This window comes from Tinamus guttatus, unplaced genomic scaffold (assembly GCF_059628265.1).
Source record: "Tinamus guttatus ecotype Peru unplaced genomic scaffold, ASM5962826v1 Tinamus_guttatus_pri_ptg000259l, whole genome shotgun sequence".
In the NCBI taxonomy this organism is placed as follows: domain Eukaryota; kingdom Metazoa; phylum Chordata; class Aves; order Tinamiformes; family Tinamidae; genus Tinamus; species Tinamus guttatus.
This window is the reverse complement of record NW_028288793.1, coordinates 373,461-395,074: the sequence shown is the minus strand read 5'-3', so window position 1 is coordinate 395,074 and position 21,614 is coordinate 373,461. Positions and strand designations below refer to the sequence as shown.

Here is a 21,614-nt window from a genome sequence, read left to right as displayed (position 1 = left end):
AAAAAAAAAAGGAATAAGGAATGAAGGAGAAAAATGGGGGAGGAAGAAGTAAATCCCTGTTTTTCAAATGCGTTTTAAAGAAGGAGAGATAGCGCACTGCTTTAAGGTTAATATAAATGCTACAAATAGACCTGAAGCACGCGATCACTGCGAAGGAAAGTCAGTGGAGGAATCCAAAAACTAGCAAGCAGCACAGCCTAATCACCAGACACAGACTGAACAGCAGCAATCTGGTGTTTCACGGGTTATTTGGTTATTTAATTTGGTTATTTTTCCGAGCTTCACAACATGCTGATAAATCTCTATCACACTCCAAAGAGAGCTTCTTTAAAGGGACTCAAGGAAACAAGGCAGGTAGGAGCTGGGAAGGAGCTGTGAGCTACTAGAGCACGACAAACCTGACACAGAGATGCTGCAGTTTAACTCACCTGGCAGGCCACATTCTAGCTAAGGCCTTAGAGGCTTCAGCAAAGCTCTGCAAGCCAACACAGCCACTGCAAATTCAGGGCTCCAGCAGCAAAGCGGAGCCCCCGCTGCCTACACAACCCGAGACTGCTCCGGACTGGGAGTTTGCAGGCACTAACTCAACCCTGGCAGTAACAGCACCTTTGCCTCACCTAACAAACCAACATTAAAAGGAAAATCACTCTATTGGGTTTTACTTCCCATTGCCAACATGAGAACCGATCCTTGGAGAAATGGCTGACTTAACTTACAACCCCCCCTTCCCTCCCACCCACTCCCACCACAGTATTTTCCTTAACTTACAACCCCCCCTTCCCTCCCACCCACTCCCACCATGGTATTTTCCAAAGTATTTTCCATCCTCTTTTCCAACTGTTTCCTTCCTTCGAAGCATTGCACAGGATTTGACCTACTGGAGACCAACACTCCACCAAGCAAAGCTCTAACTCTTGCCACCACTTGCCTTCTGCAAGGAGCGCTTGTCAAAAGGGAGAACCAGCGACATCAGAACTTCTGAAATTAAAAAGAATCAGACAATTTTAAACCTACGGCACTGATCCCAATGTGTCAATCGCTCCCTGCTCCCTCCAGGTTTTAATTTAAACGGACATCAAAAACGAGATGCTGCTTGATTCGATTCAGAGGATTCCTTGGGGTCACTGGCCAGTTTTGCATCTTAATTCTCTTTGGTATCTACCAGCTGAGCATTGGGGGACTGTTAGAAAAGGAAATCTGTGTGAAATATCGCAGCAGAGGAGCCCTGACCTAGCACAGCTACCCCATGAAGATCCTGATCACCATCTCTATGTCTTTCCTACACACCGGGCAAGGCGACCTCTTTTTCTTCAGCATTTTTGCACATTTGAAACAGGCCACCAGGTGAGCAGTCCTTCCATGGACAATATTCCCATCTCGTGGTCTGTGGTGGCATAAGAAGCAAGGATTTAGCAATTTTTTTATACTCTCCAAGGACTGTATTTCTTCTTCCTTTTTATGCTCAGCGAACTGCAACAGAGCCTCTTTGCTTTCACATCCTTGTGCCAAATCCAAAGACTCAATAGAGCTGCAGGGATCTACGTGCGCTTTGTTCTTTACCCTGTACAGGTCTTTGGGTTGGCCAACTGGAGCAGAAATAGTCCTTCGGCAGTCCGGGACATCTATCCCTTCATCCTGGTTTTTGTTTTGCATAGCATCAATGTTGGACAGAGAAAGAGAATGAGCCAGTTTGGGGCAATCTGAGTACCAGTCCTTCCGCAAGGCCCAGCAGCGGTAACAGTACCGTTTCACCGGAGAGTTGAATTTCTTGCATTTGGTGCATTGCCAGCAGTCCTGAAGGATGATGGAGGCAGACAAAAACAGCAGCGGGTTAGAGAGCAAAGATGCTCCACGAGAAGGGACATCTGCTCCTGAGGAAAGGCTGGCAGATGCATGATGGCTGCTTTGGTTACCAGCACCTCAGAAAGCCTAAGGAATATTTTCCTACCCCTGTGTGTTCTACAGAGCCAGATCTCTGAAGTCTTTAACTCTGTCCTTCCTTCCTCCCAGCTTGCAGCACTCTGTAAGAATGCATCGAACCTCAAGCTATGCTGTTTATGGAATTTTAAACATCCCACTCTGAATTCAAGGCTCCAGGAATCATTCAGGAATGCATTTCCCAGACTTAGGGGACACTTGGCATCTGTTGAATCTGCACAACTAACGCTGGCTTATTTGATTACACCACATAGCAAGGGCAAAAGCTGCCCAAGTTTAGAGCTATGATTTAGCTCTTCAATGTCAGAGACAACCTAATTTGTCAAGAACACAGAGTTTAGAAAATTATGCTGAAAAAATTTGGTGACATCAGTTTCCCTGATCAGCACAGCCCAATATCTGCTCTGGTCTTCTCTGCCTGGCTAAATCAGAGCACTGATGGACTGCCAATGCTTAATGCCAATCCACTTTAGCATTTAATGGAGCCAAAACAAACTGGATCAGGTCAGGCAAACTCCTCTGAACTCCTTCATGCAGATACTATTTTGGGGGATTTTTTTTTTTGCTTTTCTTAATCTTTGAAACCTACACAAGTATCAGCTTCTCCTACCACAACCAGCAGAGGCTGTAGGACCTTTTTGCAACTACAGCTGAGACTGTAGGGTTCTCCAAGCAAGGAATGCTGACTTAAAGGACGCCTACCTCAGAAGCAGCTTCTGTATCTGTGTCATCACTTAAGCACTGAGAATCCTCAAAGTCATGCAAACACGAATCCTCAGTCACCTGGAAAGAGTGGATGTGCTGTTAGAAGCGCTGCAGACATCTGTATTTGTGAGGAGCCCAGCGCTCTACAACAAATCTAAAATGGCAGTATAATGGCCTTGGAATTAACCCATTTCTAGAAGCAAATGAAAAGCCATTTCAGGCCTCTCAGTCACTCCAGAATCTTGCTGGTTAAATATTGCCAGGGTGGCTTACGGTCATATTTTCCTGTGGCCAAATCATCTCTCTCCCTGATGCACAAAAGAGCCAGAGCAAGCATGAAAGCACCTGAGCAGCCCTACTGATTTCCATGCAGGAAATGATGAGCTCAGTGCTATCTATCAGTGATATCTACCACCTTGGGCAGACTCAGACCAGCCTATCATATACTGACAGTTAATGAACTGCCAAGTGAGGTTTTCAAGTCTTTGCATTGATTAGTCTTGTTATCTACTGGCTAGAGAATGGTATAGAGAAAATTTCTGCTAAATTTTAAGTCATTCGAATCATTTTTAAGGCTTGATGGTTACAGATCTGGGCCCTTCCGATTTAGAAAAGTGGCAGGAAAGAGATGAAAAATTAAGGATTTTGCACACCCATAATGACACGAGTTAGGTTAACCAGTGGAACACACACTATGGGTGTTTGAGGAAATACCTTTTTGTCGCTTTCTTTCACCTCCTCGAAGTCAACTGCTTCCCCTTTGCCTGGGGCACAGCTGGGATCCGCCGGACATTCGTTGAGGAACCACAAGTCATCAGTAGTATCGGAAACAATGGCAGTGTCCACGTCCTGCTAGGGAAGAAACGGGAGAGAGGAGCTAGAGCCCAGCTCCTCAGCACCAGCGCTGCAGCCGTGGCCACAGGAACGTCCCCTTCTCCTCACTAGCAGCCTGAGCCCTGGCCAGCTTGTCCAGTCCCCCCTTGGGGAGAAAGGGACAACTCTGCTCTCACAAAAATGCCCTTTTCTGAGCTGTGCTGCAGCTCTTCCCCTTGCTGGCTGCTCACACAGCGGCTGGTTGCCCTCTGCACCGTGCAGCAGCCGCTGCACTACCCAAAAAAGGGGCAGGCCCTGAAGTGCAAGCCCTGCTCGGGGGCCTCCGAGGGCTGCGCACAGCCTCGAGGGAGCACACGGTTTATTTAGGAACACCAAAGGAATAACCACGTGATGTGAAGGGCTGGGATGGGAACACACTAGGGAGAGGCTGAAAGCCCTGAAGTGGGAAGAAGGAAGAAAGGACAAGAGCATTATTTACTTGGGATACAAAAGAGGAGAGGAAGGGAATACAGTGCACCTCTTTAAAATGTCTACACACCTGGTTAGTCTGAATATCTGTAGATCCATTACTTCTGGACTTGTAATTGCTTCTGAGGTTGCCTAAAAACCACCATGGAAGACCAGCTACATCCCATTCCTCAAACACTAGGTCCAGCTTAGGCTTCTTGCTTTTAGAGAGGTTTTCTATTAAGTCTTTGTCTGTAAGAGCCAAGTAGAGTCTAAGTCATGCCACACCTACATTATTGGAGAGACTAGCAGAGAAAAATCTGGCCACATCCACTGTTAGAAATCCTGCATGCTCCAGCTGGCAGCTCTGGCACCTGAGTGCTGCAGTGCTGGAGAAGCAGCACTTGTGCGTGGCTGCATCTACCCCACACAAATGAGACTCCTTCTTTCAGGGCTCTACCCAAGCCAACGCTGAGTAGATTTCTAGAGGAACTTAGGAACTGGTTTGAATTTGGTCCAAACTTCCAGAGATTGGAGCCCCTGGATTCCAAAAGCTCCAAAGGCTCCACACAGGAAGCAGTAATGTAAGGATCTGTCCTTTGTGATTCCTCGCCTCAGTTTCTTCTTTACTTTAGCCCAGGAAGTTTCATCTCTGAACCGAAATGCTGAGGTCTGAATTTCAAGATAACCCTCAATCCATCTCCCTGCGGTACCAAGAGATCCCAAGGCCCAGCTGTTTGTATCTGCAGCCAGGAAAATATCTACTGCCCTCGTTTGATCTGCATATAACCACACTTGCAAAGAAGATCTACTTTTACATATTAGTTTCCTTGATACGAAAAAGGACGGGAGAGTAGAAAGTGGAAAAACAGGAAAACTGCTTCCATAACATCAGAAATCCGTATTAGTGAACTACCAAGAAATCCCCAGGTACTAAACAAAGGAAATGCCCAAATATGAAGAAGCTGCACTATTCTAGCGCTGGATAGAAAATATACAACATTGTTATTCAGTTCCTTGATTGGTTTACAAGTAATGACTGCAGACAGCTCAATATGTGTTCTGTGTAATCAGACGAAAAGTCCTTTGGGAAGATAAATAGACATAGGTGTAATTTCAGCATTTTAAATACCCTTCAGCAAGGTCTGTTAGATTTCTGGTGGCACTGGCTAGTGACAGATGTGCTTTTTGGCTTAACATGTCATTTTATTCAAAGTGTTGTTTATTTATGAGGCCAAACATCTAAGCTAGAGAATGCATTTATCACAAAATACTTTTCACAGACATTTGCAATTCTCTAAATCTTTGCCATAAAATGATGACATGTAAAGATTTTTTCCACAATAGGTTTTTTATTAGTCTCCCAGCACCCTCCTCCAGCAGTTTCCTGGTGCAGAGCTCAGTGTTTCACACTGAGAATGAGCAGAACAACTTGTACACGCTGTATCACGCGGGGATAACTGGCACTCACCTTCGTAATTCCCACATTTGTGCTCTGAGGTAGACAAAGCAGCATTGCTTTCACCTTCCATTGTGCCAGCATCTGAACCTTCTGGTGTGCTACACTGCATGAAGGAAAACGAAAATGTTAGTCCAGCAGATCTTACAGGGACAAGGGGATGTAGCACTTCCATTCTGAGTCACCAGCAGCAGGACAATACCAAGGAGTTACACACAGAAATAACGTTTGCTGAACAAAAGCTACGCACTATAACCCTTTAAGGCAGCTGCAATGCATCTTCTATCAGCACACACAATAAACTTTCAACCCAGGAAAAATCTTAAGATTGGCAAAAGTCCAAAAGTAGCCATCTTTACTGCAGCAGTATCATGATCCTCCTTACTCCCTGGCCCCCAGTGCCAGCACACACATCCCAGATCTCACTACCTTAACCCCAAAGTGTATCTGAAACAAGTTAGAACCTGCAAAGATTTTTCCTAGGTTTCAGATTCTGCCTGAAAGCTTTTCAAAACAATCCTAGTGAACACGCAACCTGTTTTACACCTTCCAAAAGCTAAATTATTTGGCAATTCTTATTCACAGGAGGGAGAAGACGGGAGGAAAGACAGGAAAACACAGGGCACGCTGGAGGAACTGAGGACTAGAAGTGCTACACCCCAGAGAAACGCGCTCAGAGACTGGAACTCTGTTATGAAGAGAACAGAGAAGGGTCACTCTGTCCCTGCTCTGTGGACTCCAAGAACTTTTCAGGAAGGTGAGGACCTGGTAGCCAAGCAGCCCAAAGTTCTCGTAGTCCACCATGCACAGGTACAGAGAAGGGGCACTCTGTACAACAAAAGAAACCACCAGGCAGTGGGTTTACCTTCAGCTGGTCTTGGCTTGGCCTATCGACGCTCTGTTCCTTTGCGAGACTCTGTGCAGCATCTAGATGGCAGGTAAAACAAAAGAAAAAACCTTCCCTGGTAATAACCATTCTCACAACACAGAAGGCCTCCAGCAAGCAACCCACGAGCCAAGCTTGGCAGACTGCTAGCAGCATCTCTTCTTCCTGGGAGAAGCAGCCCTTTCCTAGGCCTGCACTGCTCCAGCATTCCCTTGGGCTTTGTAGGCATGGAGGGAGGGAATGCTCTAGGGAATAGAGTCTGTGCCTACGGAGAGATAAAGCTTGCTGAAACCTCGTAGTATGCAAGAATCTTCTTTGCAAGGTAAAATAAATCTTCCTTTTTTCCCTATGGTCTGTCCTCCCATTGCAAGCTCGAGGGCACTTACACAAGCAGCCTGCACAGGGGCAGAGAACCCACAGGGACAGCAGAGGCTGGCGAGGCTCAAATGAAGGCTGTATCAGATCCAAACTGGAGGAGGTGAACAGAAAAAGTAGGATCTTTATAAACACACGAGGGCACTGTCTTTTTCAGCATATGCTGAGACAGGAAAAGATGTCGTTTTTAAGGGGGATGAGTATGAAGAACAAAAACTGGATTAAAGAAGGGAAAATTTCATGTACAGCAGGATCTTTCTTGTGTAACTGTGTACACATCCACAATTAATCCAACTACGCTGGCCCCAAGGGTTAAATAAAAGGCCAACCTAATTAGGAAGATCAAATGAATATAAGTATTTCTACATAGCAATACATTTTCGTATTTCTATTGGGAGAGAAGTGCAGCATAACTGGTCTATAAAATGACCAGAAAACAGAAGCAGAAAACGACATGGCTGAACCCTTTATCCTTTGCCATCTATGCATTATTCAGCTCTCCTTTCTTCTCTTCCATCACCAAACTCTATACAGGTGCTCAATGCCTGAAGCAAAACAGAAGCCAACCAGCTCATCCACAATCACGTTGGCTCTGCAGTAGCATTAGAAAAGGCACAGAGTTGGCTTTTGACCTTTTAAAAATCATACAGTGTGCTGTGTGATAATAAACTCCAATTCCTGGAGATGTGTTCCTGCAATATATACTAGGAACTGAGCACAAAATGTCCTTAAAGTGAGGTATTCCTAAATATACCTCATATGATTCGTATTTACAGTAAAAGCCAGACAAGTAAGGATACCATCTGACAAGAGCAGTATATAAGAGCTTAGTCTGTATTATCAAGATGCAATGCAGTTGCTTTTCTTTCTAGAAATATACTTTAAGGATGTGGTCAGGACAATCTGCTAAATGACATGCTGATAAGCCTTGATTTAGCTCGTGAAGACAAGTGGCTGCTATTAAACATGATGGCCTCTTTAAAGCCTGTGACACTTCTAGTTATTCCTGTGTTGAGATGAAGAAAAAAATAATAGTTTGAGTCTCCTTTCCTAGGCACTTGTGCAAGGGCTGCTCTGCCAAGCTTGTTTCGTTCACACACACGCACACATGCAGGCATGCTGGTATAACTCAATAGCTAGCTCACTAAAAAAAACTGTTATTTCCTTTAGAAGGTTTAAAAAGTGGTTACACCATGACTGGACCATACATGCACACACAACCACATGCACACACCAAGGGGAAAGGAGCAGCAGAGGAGAGAGCACTTCCCTGGGATCCTCTGCTCTCCACATACACAGTAAGAAGCTAGGGAATCACCAGCAAGGGAGAGAGCACTCACACCGTGACTCTGCAGACATCACGCAGCCAAGAGGCTGTTTAGGAAGGTTCTTTTATACAAATAACACAAAGAGGTGACCTCGGAGGCACAAATATATGAAGAAATGTGGCTCAGAACAGAGGATTGTGCAGTTTAGCACCCCGTCTTCTCCAAGTTTCAATACTGGCACAAGCTTTTCTGTACTCGTGCCAAAATAGACTTAAGTCCTTCTGAAAAATTAAGACCATATTTTCTGCTTAGAGATCCTTGAAGTAGGAGGCAAGACCGAAGGACCAGGATGAAGATGGGTATGACAACTTCTCCCTTGAACTGACAGAGTAACCTCTGAGGGCTCAAGGGTTTGGTTAAAGTCACTGCATAGTATGAAACTGAAAAGGATGGAGAAATGTATTGTGATTTGGAGGGACACCAAGACAAGCTGGTTTGCACATCCACAGTATTTAGCCCTCTCTGCATGCCAGCAGAGTCTGTCTGCTTCTCTGGGGTTTGGCTATTGGTCATGGACAGCCACATTACTCAAAAAGCTGATTTCAAATCCCAGCCACTGATGGTGACACACACACAACGGACACATCCTCAAGAGAGTCTCTCATCCAAGCCTTCATTAGAGGTTTGTTGCATCTTCAGGCACATTTCTCTTTTCTGGATATTGTTACTTACCCCAAGTTACATCAAAACTGTACTGAATATACTTGCCCATTCTGTGACAAACCTACCTGCCATGGCAGCAGAAGTCAGGTTCCGTTTCAGCATGTCATAAACTGGGCTACAGGAAAGACAGAGATGAGGAGTTTACACACACTGAACAGCAGCAGCACCAAGGCTCTCCTGATTCTGCAATTTCTATAGAGCAACACACAATAAAGGTCATTTTTTTCCTACCTTGGATCTTTTACAGAGAAGCTGTCCAGGCCCAGCAGTTCTCCCAGCTGATCTCCTCCACAATGGACCATGTGTTGCTGTCTTTTATCATAGAGCTGCCTCACCATTATATACTGACCTAAGTAATGCATAACCTGGGGACACAGAACATACCTTTAGCCATACACAAATCATCAAACACCCTGGAAATTTGCTTTAGTTTATGGTACTTTCCTCCCACTGCCCTTCGAAGTGTCAGCCAAGCAGCATTTGTCACGCATTTTTATCTCTCAAACAAAAGAGGGTTTCACCATATGCTTTAAGTTTTGTAACTACTAACTCTTGACAGAGGGAAAACTGTGTCAAAAATAGGTAAGTGTCTTTTCTAGGCCACATTAAGCCAGAAAATGACAAGGATAAGGATATTCTTATCTGGACAATCTCTCTCAGCAACATGGGCAGCAAGTGGAGGCTCAGTGCAAGCACCAGATGGGAATGTTGCTCTTCCAAATGCCTTTGGAAGAGTTGTTGGAAGCAGGGCTAGTGCAGGGATCACAGCAAGTTGGATTTTGTGCCCTCTCTTTGGAAAGGGAGGAGGAACCACACAACAACTCAGAGCAAAGATGAGAAGGAAAACGTGTGCTAAGGAGGGAGAAGGTGTCACTGGTTGAAAAGATGCTGTACTGAAGGATAAGGAAAAGCAACACGTGTTAAGCAAAATGTAAGCAAAATTCCACCCTCAATTAGCCATCAAAGTGCCTCTCTTAAATAACAGTAAATGCAACCAAAAAGTTGCTAACAGCATTCTAATCATTGCAAAGAAATGGACTTAACGGACTTAAAATGTTAATCTACATGAGTAGCCTACATTTAACACTCAGCTCTCCCCATTTAAACCACTCAATTTGTTTTTGCAAAGATTTTTAGAAGCTAAATAAGATATTTAAATGCATAAGTGTTTAAAATAAGTCACAGGGTTCTGCAGGAATATTTGACACATTCATAATGAAAAACCACTGCATTTAATTCTTTGTAGACAGAATACTCCTGTAAATCACAGTCAGTGTCATTTTTTTAATCTTGTACACATACTGCATTTTAATCTTAAAATAAATGAATTCACTGAGGTTTAGCTGACAAGCCATTCCAAAGGAAACTTAGAGGAGAAATGTCAACAAGAATCCAATTTTCAAGGGCTGAACAGACAGCAAGACAGCAGAATCTCTGGCATTCTCTCCGGTGTGAGAATATTCTACTTTGCCTTTCTCTAAAGTGGTTTCTGATTTTCCAAAATCCTTTTCCTCGGTATTTTTCACTGCTATCCAGTTCCCTCAGAGGCTCTCCATCAGTCAAACCACGACAGCCCCATCAGGAAGGTTATCCCTACTCCACAAACAAGGTTTTGAGCTGCACGAGCTCGGTGGTGGTGCCCAGGATCCAAGCTCACCTCTTTGAGAGTGAAGGTCTCGCCCTGGGCCCCCGCAGCCTGCAGGATCTTCAGGAGTGGCAGTTTGGGGCGCATCTAAAATGCAAAGAGCAGAGGTTTTGTGAATGCTATTGAGCGGCTTCTGGGAGGCTGGGCTCTTTTCCTACACATCTGCATGGAAAATGCTTAGAAAACAAGGAAGTTGGAAGGACTGGAAATCACCAGTTACTCTGACTCACCTGCAAGACAAAAAAAACCACCAGGGAACTTGGGCAGTCGGGTCTAAATGCTTTAATCACCCCCATTGTCCCATTAACTTTGATGTCCTTGACCGTGTGAGGGAAGGCTGGAATCTCAGCCCCTTGGTGTGGATTCCTCGGCAGTGACTAAGCAAATATAGAGGTGATAGTTCACATCATAACTTCAGTGACAGAAGGCCTGAATTTCCTCAGTTAGTGCAGTGGGATAGATCAGATCTGCTCTGTACAGACCTTGGGGAGTACATTTTTATTAGGATTTGGGAAGGGACACACAGGATTTGGGAAGGTACAGCATGAAACACTAGTTATGATGAGCTAACAAGGATCAGAAACTGTTTTTGCTGTGGATCTTGGTCACCAAACCCAATCTGCATTATGTGAAACATGAAGCATCATGGAAAATGATGCAGCACCCTTAGGTTTCACCCGCCCCCCTAAGCAAATTTGAATGCAAATTTGAATTTGAATCAGCAAATGCAAGAGCTGATGCTACATAAAACAGGAGCAAGTTGTTAACAGTTGCCTCCCCGGCTCCTTTATTCCATGGGCTTTTTAGGCATCCATAGGATGGTGTCACCCCACGCCTTGTGTTCCTGAAGGTCCCAGGAAGCTGTGTACTACACAAGCGCACACAAATCCTACACAGCTGCATACAAATACTGGGTGCTAATGTGTGTCTCTCATGCTGAATCTCCTCCTGCTCTCCTCCTTTGTCTGCTAAAAGCTAACACAAGACATTGCAATTATTCACATGACAAAAAGCCCAATTCTCTGCACATGATGACGGTTTCCACTAGACTTTGACAGCTTCCTGCTCTCAGGACATGCAGTGTTAGCCTTCACCTGCACAGACCTTCACCTTCATCGGTGTTAGGTGGGTTCAGCTGTGCCCAATGAACACCCCTCCTTCTGGCCTTTATAAGTGCAATTAAAAGATTCCCCTCCTTCCCAAGGAGAGAGGGTGCTCAGAGCTCCTAAACTGCTCCAGCAGCAGCACTGCTTTTCCTGCAGAAGGTAAGGGGACCCAGTTTGGGCTGGGTGTCACTGCTGTTTGCTGCTCAGCTATCACAGGGTTATCTTGGCAAGGTATTTGCTCCCCTCTTTGAGGGCTGTGAACAATTTGTTGCCTCTGGATTTATCTGTTTGGTTTTCTTATTGTTATGGCTGCTAGATAGGTGTTTTGGTTCCACTAGAACTGTCCAGGCACAAATCTGCTTCTCAAGAACAGCTATTCCACTAGGGAAAAAAAAAAGTGAGCATAATTCAACCAAGTGTGTGCGTCTCTGGCTGGTATTTAACACAGTAATATATATATTTGCATTTATCCACATGAGAATAAACTATCTCCCTCCCTATCTCTCCTTCCCCATGGTGTTGCTATGTATTTTTTAAATAAGCAACTTTGGAAGATGGGCTGTTGGTCTTGAATAAACCTGCCTGGTTTCTGGACTTCTCTAGCTGTTGTTTGCACTGCCAGTGTCTCCTGTGTGGCTGGTTGTTGACATGTTGCACCAGAGCCTGTTTCCATGCACTAAACTGCTTGTCTGTCAGGATGGCCTTGGCTCTCAGCTCCAGCTTACCAGGAACAGTCAATAACAGTGGTACTATGTGTCCAGTGCTCAAGCTGGTACTAGAAAGGGCACAGGTAGGAGCTACAACTTCAAAACAGAAGCTTAAAATGCCCCAGTGTAACTGTTGCACAGCCCTGTATTAAGAGGAATGCTGTATGTAATACCCAAACATGGGGCTAGTGTGGAAACATGTATTAAAATGCATTCTTCAGCTTGCTTGAACTATTTTTCTCCTTCTTTCCTTCCACGAAAATGTTCATTAACCATTGACAAGGAAAGTTCAGGTCACAGCTGTTCAGAATAAAAGCCATGTTCCACCAAGGGAAACACCTCCTACTTGAGAGAATTTGGATTCAACAGCCAAAGTCTGAGCTTTATTAAGAGGTTAGAGAGCAGAGCAAGGATGATAAATGGGGAAGGGTTACCTGGCTGACTTGTCCAAGTGTGAGTCTGCAGGTGTTCTCAGCTGCTGGATACTGGGCAGGGCTTGAAGATGTCATTTTGGCAGTGATTAGCTGTTTGCAGCACAAACCTAGAAACAAGAAGGCTTATTAGCAGCTAAGTTGGAGAGGGGAAAAAAATAAAAAGGTCTTGAGTTTAACCACTTCCACTTCTTAGAAGGAAATCAGCATTTAAAAATAAACTGCTGAAGAAAACCACCACAGTTGTGCTCTGCTGATGTGCTGGTGTTTGGGCTGCATCTGCTGCTCAGTGTCTGCATGAGGGGACAGGGTGACAGGGCCTGGGCTGCTGGGGACCTTGTCCCTCTGCTTATCTCTGGGAACAGCACTGCAGGCTGAAGCCCTTGGGGACCTGCCAGTCCCCACTGTGGCAAGCTCTTAAAATGCTGAAATTTGTGACTCAGCTGCTGTTTCCCCTCCTGACTCACAATTAAGTTCATGGAAATCTTTATCAAAGGGCAACCCCCTGCAAGCCCAAGAGCTTCTCAGTCCAGTGTTGATGGCAATGATTAACACATCCCCCACCTACTTTTGAAAAGGTGAAGACTTGCTGGAGCCCTCATCCCAAATCACTAAATACAGGCTACAAATGAACAGTTTATGAACTGTGTGAGTGGGTTGAAAGGATCTTTTCCTGGAAAGGGACAAAGGGGAAGTCCTGCAGCTGAGAGGCTGCAGCATCCACTCAAAGATAGAGCTTCAAATGTAGAATGATCTATAATGACTCATGCTCACTGCACATTTAGTCAACCACAAGGTAGAAAGAAAAAAGATTAGCTGCATAAAATTAACACTTTAAAAAAAAATCACCCACCTGAGGAATAAAACCAAACACTTCAGTTTTAGGCAGGTATCTGTAGTAGTCAGCAATCAAAGTTATAAAATCAGCTTAGTTCTGGCTAGCAGTGACTGTGGTAACTCAGCCACCCACTGCCCCGAGAGGCTTCTCATTCATTTCTTATACCAGCCCACAATTTGGAAGCAAAGCACCCCCAAATACCAAACGTACCTCTAAATACAGTGGAAAGCCCCTTTAATGCACTTCAAATATTCAGGTTCAGTAATTACCTAGGTCTAGCTGCTATCAAATTAGCTTGCAAGTTGCTCTTAGCTGCAGAAAACTTCCATGCTATCAGTGCATTAAACTTCAGGTTCTCTCCGTATCACCGTGCCCATGAGCCTGTACTTTGTCCTAAGGACACCCTGCTTACAGACCTTGACCAGTCCCACTTTGCTGTAATGAATATTACCAGACTTGGTGTTTCCTCTGCTCCTCGTGCAGTCCCTTTGCTCCTGGTTTCTAAGAAGATTTGGAGTCCTTGTGCTAAGAGCAGCTCCCAAGCGCTGCTGCTACTCACTGCAATGAGTCACTTTTTTTTTCCTCTTCAAAAAATGCTCCTGTTTGTGGTGCTGGCAGCAGCCAGAGCTCTTCCTCCTCTGCTGACTTCCCTAGTTGTGAGAGGGAGGCACTAAATACATCAGCTCTTGATGAGAGGCTGAATTGGTGTGAAAAGAACAGATACAGCAGGAGAAAGCAAAGGGTTGTCCCTCCACCCTGCATTCCTGCAAGGGAATCTCTGCTAGCTGGAAAAGCAAGATTAAGGATCGCTTAACTGCTTCAGTACTGCTCTTACTAGAGAAACAGGCAGCCAAGGTCCTGCCTCTGCTCTGTGCAAATAACTCAGTATTTTTAGTTAAGTTTTAGTTCTGTCTTTTGATATTAGCTACATGTTAACTGGAAATGAAATTTGGGGTTGCTGGATGTTTCCAAGCATATCCAGGCTGCAGATGCACCCAGGATTTATGGAGACAGCCACTGATCATGCCCTAGTATTGCCAGGACAGAAAATGAAGCTTATAGTGAGATTCCTTCTGAACAGGAGAGCCACAAGCGGGAAGAGCAATCCATAAATCTGAAGGTGCTTGTTCCATCAGCTCTTCCCTGCAACTCTGCTCTTGCCACTTATTTTACAGGAATTATTTTATGCCATAACCCCTGAAATTCTCTACTGAATTTGTATCCAAAAGCATCAGTGAACTTGGTGTTCTTCTACTTGACACCTTTGAAGTTGCACATCCAAAAAAAAAAGGAGCTGGACTGGATTAATGACTCGGAGGAAAGGGTGAATCACAAGAAAAGTCATGAAATAACAATTTCTTCCATTTGAACACTTCATATGGTCACATGCAGCACAGGAACAAGAAGCTTGCCAATTTGGTGAGTGCAAATTCCTTAGTTTGACAGATAGACTCAACCCCCACCAGAAGATCTCAGCTTTTCATGCTTGGGGAAGGCAAGGTTTAATTGAGCTGCAGCTAATGAGGTTTGCTCCTGCCAAGGGGGGTCCTTCTGCCCTGTTATCTCTGCTGGTTCAGCACAGAAACACTTATTCCTGCATGTCCCCTGTGCCCTGTTTGCACCTCTTGCTCATCACTGCTTTAATCACCCTCCTCAGCCCTCTGAGCTGTAATTTCACCTCATTACATCAGTGTGTTCCCAACAAGTCCATACATGTTCCCCAAAAACTGGGATGTGTCAGTCAAGGAGACCTCCAAGCTGCACTTGTTGGGAAGTGGCCCTGGAAAAGCCACCTTGTCCCAGTTTTATTCCATGGGATAGTGCAAATTTGAGGTGATTTGGGGCTGGGAAGTGGAGGGAAAAAATTACCTGGGTGGTTAATTACACAAATTGAGCAGGTTGCAGAAATCTGACTTCAGTCTTTGCTGTCCTGCTTGCAGGTCTCAAATTCAGTACATTGATACTGATTTGGCATTAACTTGCATAAAATACCCTCTGCTAGGAAAAGTATCCAGAAAGCAGCTTCATGTTACTATATTGAAGCCTTTCAGTAACTGCCCAGTGCAAATGATAGTGCAAAGAGGCCAGGCTGTGGTGCTACTCCTAATATTCACCTGAAACACTCATTTTTAAATAATCTTTTGGGGAAATTGTTGTGCAGAAAAAATCCCATTTTCTGTTTTTAACAATCCATTTTTGTAGGGCTCAATTCCACCAGTAGTTACGCTGGTGACAGGATGCATCTGCCATAAGGAGTGCAAAGCCCTCCTAATAATGCACGCAAATAACCCAACCTTTGCTAAACGTTAGCAGCTAACAAACACAAATGTTATGCAATGCTTTTATTGCAAAACCAGTTAAACAGGAGGAAAAGCAAAACTGATTGTTTCAATTTAAAGTGCAGCACTGGCAAAGTGCTCTGCAAATCTTCCAAAATCAACCGCTGCTGACAGGGACCCTGTCACGGGTGATGGCCACAATCTGCTGCAGTTCCACCCTACCAGAAAAACTACTGTTTGCATTAATCTCTTATTTAAACCCATTAAATGGGGCTGTTCTCGGGATACTCTTCCAAACGGGATATGTTCCTTGGTGTCAAATCGGTGTCAAATCAGTATTGCTGTTTTTATGGTTTCAAACATGAAATACAAAATAGCCCCTAATCTGGAAGAAATATATTTTAGATTAAGCAATGCACTGAAATGCATCCCCCAACAGAAGCTGAATGAAACTGAACTAGAGAATTGACCATATTCTCGCAGCAGCGAAAACCCCCCTGCCAAGAAATACCCTTTTTTTCAGTGTTACCTTCAACAGAACTAGCTGCAAATGTGTGATGTTTCACTGGAAAAACTCCTTTGCGTATTACTGAACATCTCCACCAAAACCCCAGGCATCCTGATATCCTTAGGGGCCCTTTTCCCCAATTTTAACCCAGGGAGATGCCTCCAATGCTGCATCCTGATATCCTTAGGAGCGCTTTTCCCCAATTTTAACCCAGGGAGATGCCTCCAACGCTGCAGCACTTCTCCAAAAGTTTCTCCTTGTGTTCACTAAGAACAGCTCCCCGCAATAGCCAAACCGCACGGAAAAATGTGGTAGGATTTAAGCTTAATAACGATGTGGGGAGAATGACATGTGGCTACAGAGTCATGGATAGGGCTCCCCTTCGCAGTCAGGTCATGGTGTTATCTAAATGCTGTTAAATTCTCCCGGTGTCACCTGTCTCTGGACAAGCCTTGAGTTTGCAGGGGTTTGGGCCAGGACGTGCTGCAGAAAGGCTGTGTTAATGCAGGAACACTTGTCACAGCTGCTTTTATTAGCTGAGTGAGGGCTGATGCAGCCACGGGCCATTAGGCAGGGGCAAAAAAAAACCCTTAAAAACCACCCAGGACAAAAAAAAAAAAAAAGAGGGGGTGAAGGAGGGTAATAGGGGCTGGTGGGGAGGGTATTTTGGGGCTGCGGGGCCTGGAGGTGCCTCTGGGCCCTAGCGCGATGGGCCGGTGTGACACTACCGGGCCAAGGGCCTCGGAGGGGAAGAGATGGCTTGAAAAAATGGGGAAAAAGAAGAAAAAAATAAATCATTTCCAGCCCCCACCTCTCCAACCACCAGGAACCATATTTAGGTGCAGAAATACCTCGCAGGCCAACGCAATATCTATTTTTTTGCAGTGTTTCTGTTCTACCCCCCAACCCCGGGTCCCCCCGCGCGTGCCCCGTCCCCGTGTCCCGCTCACCCTAGCGCTGCTCCATGGGCCCCGCGTCGCCCCGCAGCCCGCGGAGGCCGGGGGGGTGGTCCGCGGGCCCCTACCCCCCCCGGGGGCTCGCGGCCTCCATCTTAGCGGGGCTCCGCGCCGCCGCTTCCCCTCGCAGGCAACATGGCGGCGGCGGCGGCGGCGCGCCCGGCCCGGCACCACCGAGCGCGCCGGAAGCGCTGCGCGAAGGGACGCGCCGCTCGCGCAACCCCGCGCGCCGACCTCGACTGCCCCGCGCGCTGGAGGACCGCGGGGCCCCGCGCCTCGCCGCACCCCCCCCCGCCCACACGGCGCCCCCTCCCCAATATTTATCCTCCCCCCCAACCCCTGCTGCCCCCCCAGCCCCACGCAAGTCCCTGCACCCCCTCTCACCCCCCCTTAGTGCACGCTGGAGCCCCCCACAACCCCCCATTTCCCCCGTTGGGGGGGGTCTCCGCGCCCCCCCGCGCAGCGCAGCCCCCTCCCCAGCGCGTTGTAGCGGCCGCGGGACCGTTTTGTGCGAGGCCGCGGGGCTGCTTGCCCGGAGCCCGGATAGCTCAGTCGGTAGAGCATCAGACTTTTAATCTGAGGGTCCAGGGTTCAAGTCCCTGTTCGGGCGCTTGCTTTTTTTTTCCCTTTTTTTTCCTTTATTTTTTCAAATCCCGTTTATTAGTCCCGTTTTGCCCTCCCAGGCTCCCCAGCGCCCTCCTCGTTTTTTCTTTTTTTTTTTTTTTTTCGGCTTCTCTATGTGGGTCGTCAAAGCGCTCGGATGGGACCCGCGGCTGGAAACCCTCTTCCACGGGTGGGGACTTTGGAGAAGGGAAAAGTCACCGTAAACTGGGGAAAAAAAAAGAACACCAAAAACAAGGGAAAAGACAAAAAAAAATCACACGCCCGAACAGGGACTTGAACCCTGGACCCTCAGATTAAAAGTCTGATGCTCTACCGACTGAGCTATCCGGGCTCTGGAGATGCACTTTCCTGCGCGTCCTGGTGACTCTGCCCTGCGCGTCCTCCACAGTGCGCGGGATCCTTTGGCCCTGGTGACATTTGGGGACAGCGGCGGCTCCAACCCCTTCCATGAAGGAAGCACCCCCAGGAAAAGCAGCATAAATTCCCCTTTTTCCTCTGTTCTTTGCTCTTCCCATGGCAACACGGCCCCCAACCCAGTGCTTGGTGGTACTGATGGCTGCAGTTTATTGCACAGCTGGTGAAACCCAACAGGATGGTGCTGGATCTTGTTCCAAATGTAGGTGCCAGGTTTCATCGGTTGCGAGTCGCTTTGCTGGGGGGAAACCAGCCCGTGGACGCATTTCTGGCCCCTTCCTGCCGTGCAACGGGGAACGTTTTGTGCAATGGGGAGCGTTTTCCATGAGAGGGCGGTTGCTGCCGGCAGGCAGGGCGCCCGCCGCCGCCGGAGCCATTTTTCCGTAAGTGCCTTCCGCAAGGACGTGCAAAGCCCCACCTGGAGCACCAGGCAGCTCCCGCTTGGCAATAACATCCCGGTGCAGGCAGCACTGGCCCCAGTGATGGGGATGCCGAGCAGCACCCGCTCCCTGTGGCATTTGGTGTTGGAGAATCAAATGCTAATTGGAGACACTGGGTTTGTTTGGCAACGTGACCGGGCACTTGGAATCCCAGTTTCTAGGAGTGTCCGTACCTGGAACGGCCAGAGACCAAGCCCAGGTGGTGCCAGAGATAAGCTGCATAGCTGATCACACCCAGGGATGTCCAGGTGCCCCAGAGCTGGCAAATGCAGCAGCAAAGTCCGTCCTCCAAACAAGGAGGTTGCAATAATGTTGTGTCAACACAGCCAAACAAAACAAAACCACCCTCTGGCCTGGACTGTGTCCTCAGTCACCTGGAGAGCAGCCAGGGCAGGGAGCGCCCTGGTAAAGGCTCTGGGGAGGGTGGTTCATGCAGCAAAAAGTCCCAGCTGCAGGGCAATGCCTGGGAATAGTGTGGCAAAGCGGGCATCCTGCTGCGTATCCCGCAGCTCGGAGAGGTGCCAGTGGGGTGGCCGCTGCCGACCGCGGCGCTGGGGTTGCGGAGGTGAATATTGCCCTCATCGCTGGGAGCCTGGCAGGGACGGCTGCCTGGAAAAACAAATGACGGCAGCGGCTGCCGTCACTCCCAGCACATCTGTTGCTGCTTCGGCCCCGTCGCTTGTGCAGCGGCTTCTCCACGGGGCCCTTCTCTACCCAGGACGGGTGGCAGGGAGCCAGGGTGGTGGCCTGACACTCATGTTGCGGTGGGGACCTGCGAAGGCCCCCACGGGGTGTCGGAGCATCCTGCGGGATGTGTGAAGAGGCCGAGTCCTCAGAGGCAGGGATCCTGCGGGAAGCAGGGCGGGATGGGGAACCGGGAGCCTGCGGGACGGGGATGGTGGCACCGGGGGGGAAGGCAGGAAGGGGATCCCCCCTCCCCGCCCTTGCAGGGGGATCAACCTGGCGCGGGGACACCCGGGGACGCGGGGACACCCGGGGAGCAGCCCGAGGGGGCCGGGGACGGAGCGGGGGCTGCGCGGGCCCGGCCCCGCCTCGCCGCCCGGCCCCGCTCCGTGCAATGCGGCGGCCCGCCGGGAGATGGCCCCGCGCCGCGCCCGCCTCCATTGTCCGCCGCCACCGCCGCCACCGGCGCGGCCGCCACCGCCGCCGCCACCGCCACCGGGCCCGGTGCAGCCCCGCGCCGCGCTCCGAGCAGGTAGGACCGCGCCGGGGCCGGGCCCGCGGGCTCTGCGCGCCGGGAGGGCTGCGGGAGGCGGGCGCTGCAACCCACCCCGAGCCCTGCTCCCGGTTCCGGCTGCTTTGCTTTATTTTTTTTTTTCACTTTTATTATTATTATTTTCACATGGAGGTGCCGGGGCGCGCGGCGGGGGCGGGACGCGGCTGCTCCAAGCGCGGAGCGCAGCCTCTGGCTTCCCTGGCGATCCACAGCGGGATGGAGCCGGGAGAGGCCGGGATGGGCGCTCGGAGCGCGGCGGGCGAGGACCCCGCGCTGCTGCTCCAGAGGCTCCATCGGCTTGGGCGGGTAAAGCAAGAGAAGGCGGAAAAAAGTGGTATTTTTATCAGCAGAATAATAAGACCGTCTGCATCAGAGTTGCCCGTCGGCGAAGTGCCGCTGGCAGAGGGTGGTTGGCGCTGGGTTTTGCCTCCTGTGTCCAGCTGTGTCCCCGTCGCTCCTGGGACAGGCTGTGCCCGCTGTGGAGGGGCCACGGGCGCTGGGCACGGGCTGTGCGGGCTGCCCAGTTCGTGGCAGAGCGCTGGGTGCTTTTTCTGCCCCTGTGAGTGAGTGTTTTGGGTCCTGGCTGTGCAGAAGTGCTTGTGCATTGAATGCTGGTGCTGGGGTGTGTGTATGGCTATAGGTACCAGGCGAATGGGGGTTATTCCTGCTATATAAGGGGGATCTATTAACCCAACCGGAGCTATTGGCTCGCACAAAGCCACACAGGAGCAGGATTGTCCGTGGGATCCGGGCCAGGCTGAGCGAGCATCAGCGCGATGGAGAATCGATTTTTCCTCCCAGTGCAAGGGGGAAACGCGTACGGGAGCGCAGCGGATGCGGCGCTGCCCACCTCGCCTCGCTGGCCCTGTCTCCAACGAGGAGGGACGCGAGGCCGAAGGAGCTGCCCTTCCCGGTGCCCGTGCACCAGGAAAGCAGCTCCGTGGCCCCTGCGCCGTGGAGCGTGCGCTGGTGCTGGCGTGTGCACGTGAGCGTTGCCTGGATGCAAAGCCGGGAGGCGGCTGGTGCCAGTACCTTGAACGCCTTGTACACCTCGCACGCCTTGCACACCCTGCCCTTGCACGCCTTGCACGCCTTGCACACCTTGCACGCCTTGTACACCTCGCACACCCTGCCCTTGCACGCCTTGCACACCTTGCACACCTTGTACACCTTGCACACCCTGCCCTTGCACACCTTGCACGCCTTGCACACCTTGCACGCCCACTGTGAAACAACCCCCGGCTCCACGGAGCGCCCCGGGAGCGGCCGCTCGGCATCATGCACGCGCAGCGGAGGAAGCCGCGATTTGCATGAGAGCCGAGCGCCGGCGCAAAGCCCGACCACGCGCGTCCCCGGAGACGCTGCGTGTGGGGAAAAAGCCCAGGTGCAGCGCGGCGGGGGAAGCAGAACTGAGTGATTTGGAAACTCCGAGCTCGGGCGCGTCTCCTCCGGCTGCCCGGGCGAGCAGCCGAGCGGGAAGCGCCCGCGGGTGGTTTCGCGGCCGGGTCCCACGCTCGCCCGTCTGCCCGTCTCGCTGCCGCCCGCAGGTGCTGGGCCGGGCTGAGGGTCTGCGGTGCAGCCGGGCCCGTCACAACTCGCTGCAACGCGGCCGGAGCAGGGCCCCGGCACCGCGGTCCTGCCCTCGGGTCCCCTCTGCTGTTCCCATCCTGCACGGACGCTGCTCCGAGCAGGGCCGGCCGCTCCGCACGGTTCCCTGCTCCTCCGGCTGTGCCGAGCGAGGGCTTTCCCGCCCCAAACCTGACCCATCTTCCCGGGGCAGGATTTCCTCCCCAG

The 21,614-nt window shown here is 49.3% G+C and overlaps 1 protein-coding gene and 2 non-coding genes across 3 annotated transcripts; 1 reads left to right on the top strand and 2 right to left on the bottom strand.

The window, feature by feature from the left end:
• Nucleotides 1-976: 976 nt before the first annotated feature.
• On the bottom strand, nucleotides 977-17,124 carry MDM4 (MDM4 regulator of p53). The gene is made up of 11 exons (XM_088526878.1): nucleotides 17,100-17,124; nucleotides 12,528-12,634; nucleotides 10,293-10,367; nucleotides 8,867-9,000; nucleotides 8,701-8,750; nucleotides 6,249-6,310; nucleotides 5,396-5,489; nucleotides 4,016-4,176; nucleotides 3,358-3,495; nucleotides 2,641-2,721; nucleotides 977-1,794 (listed from the first exon to the last, which is right to left on the bottom strand). The coding sequence occupies exons 2-11, from the start codon at nucleotides 12,600-12,602 to the stop codon at nucleotides 1,240-1,242; spliced, it is 1,425 nt and encodes a 474-aa protein (XP_088383004.1). The 5' UTR covers nucleotides 12,603-12,634; nucleotides 17,100-17,124; the 3' UTR covers nucleotides 977-1,239.
• Nucleotides 17,125-17,642: 518 nt separating this feature from the next.
• On the top strand, nucleotides 17,643-17,715 carry TRNAK-UUU (transfer RNA lysine (anticodon UUU)). Its single transcript has one exon. It is a non-coding gene; the product is annotated as a tRNA-Lys (tRNA).
• A 272-nt stretch (nucleotides 17,716-17,987) lies between these two features.
• TRNAK-UUU (transfer RNA lysine (anticodon UUU)) lies at nucleotides 17,988-18,060 on the bottom strand. The gene has a single exon. It is a non-coding gene; the product is annotated as a tRNA-Lys (tRNA).
• Between the last annotated feature and the right edge of the window lie 3,554 nt (nucleotides 18,061-21,614).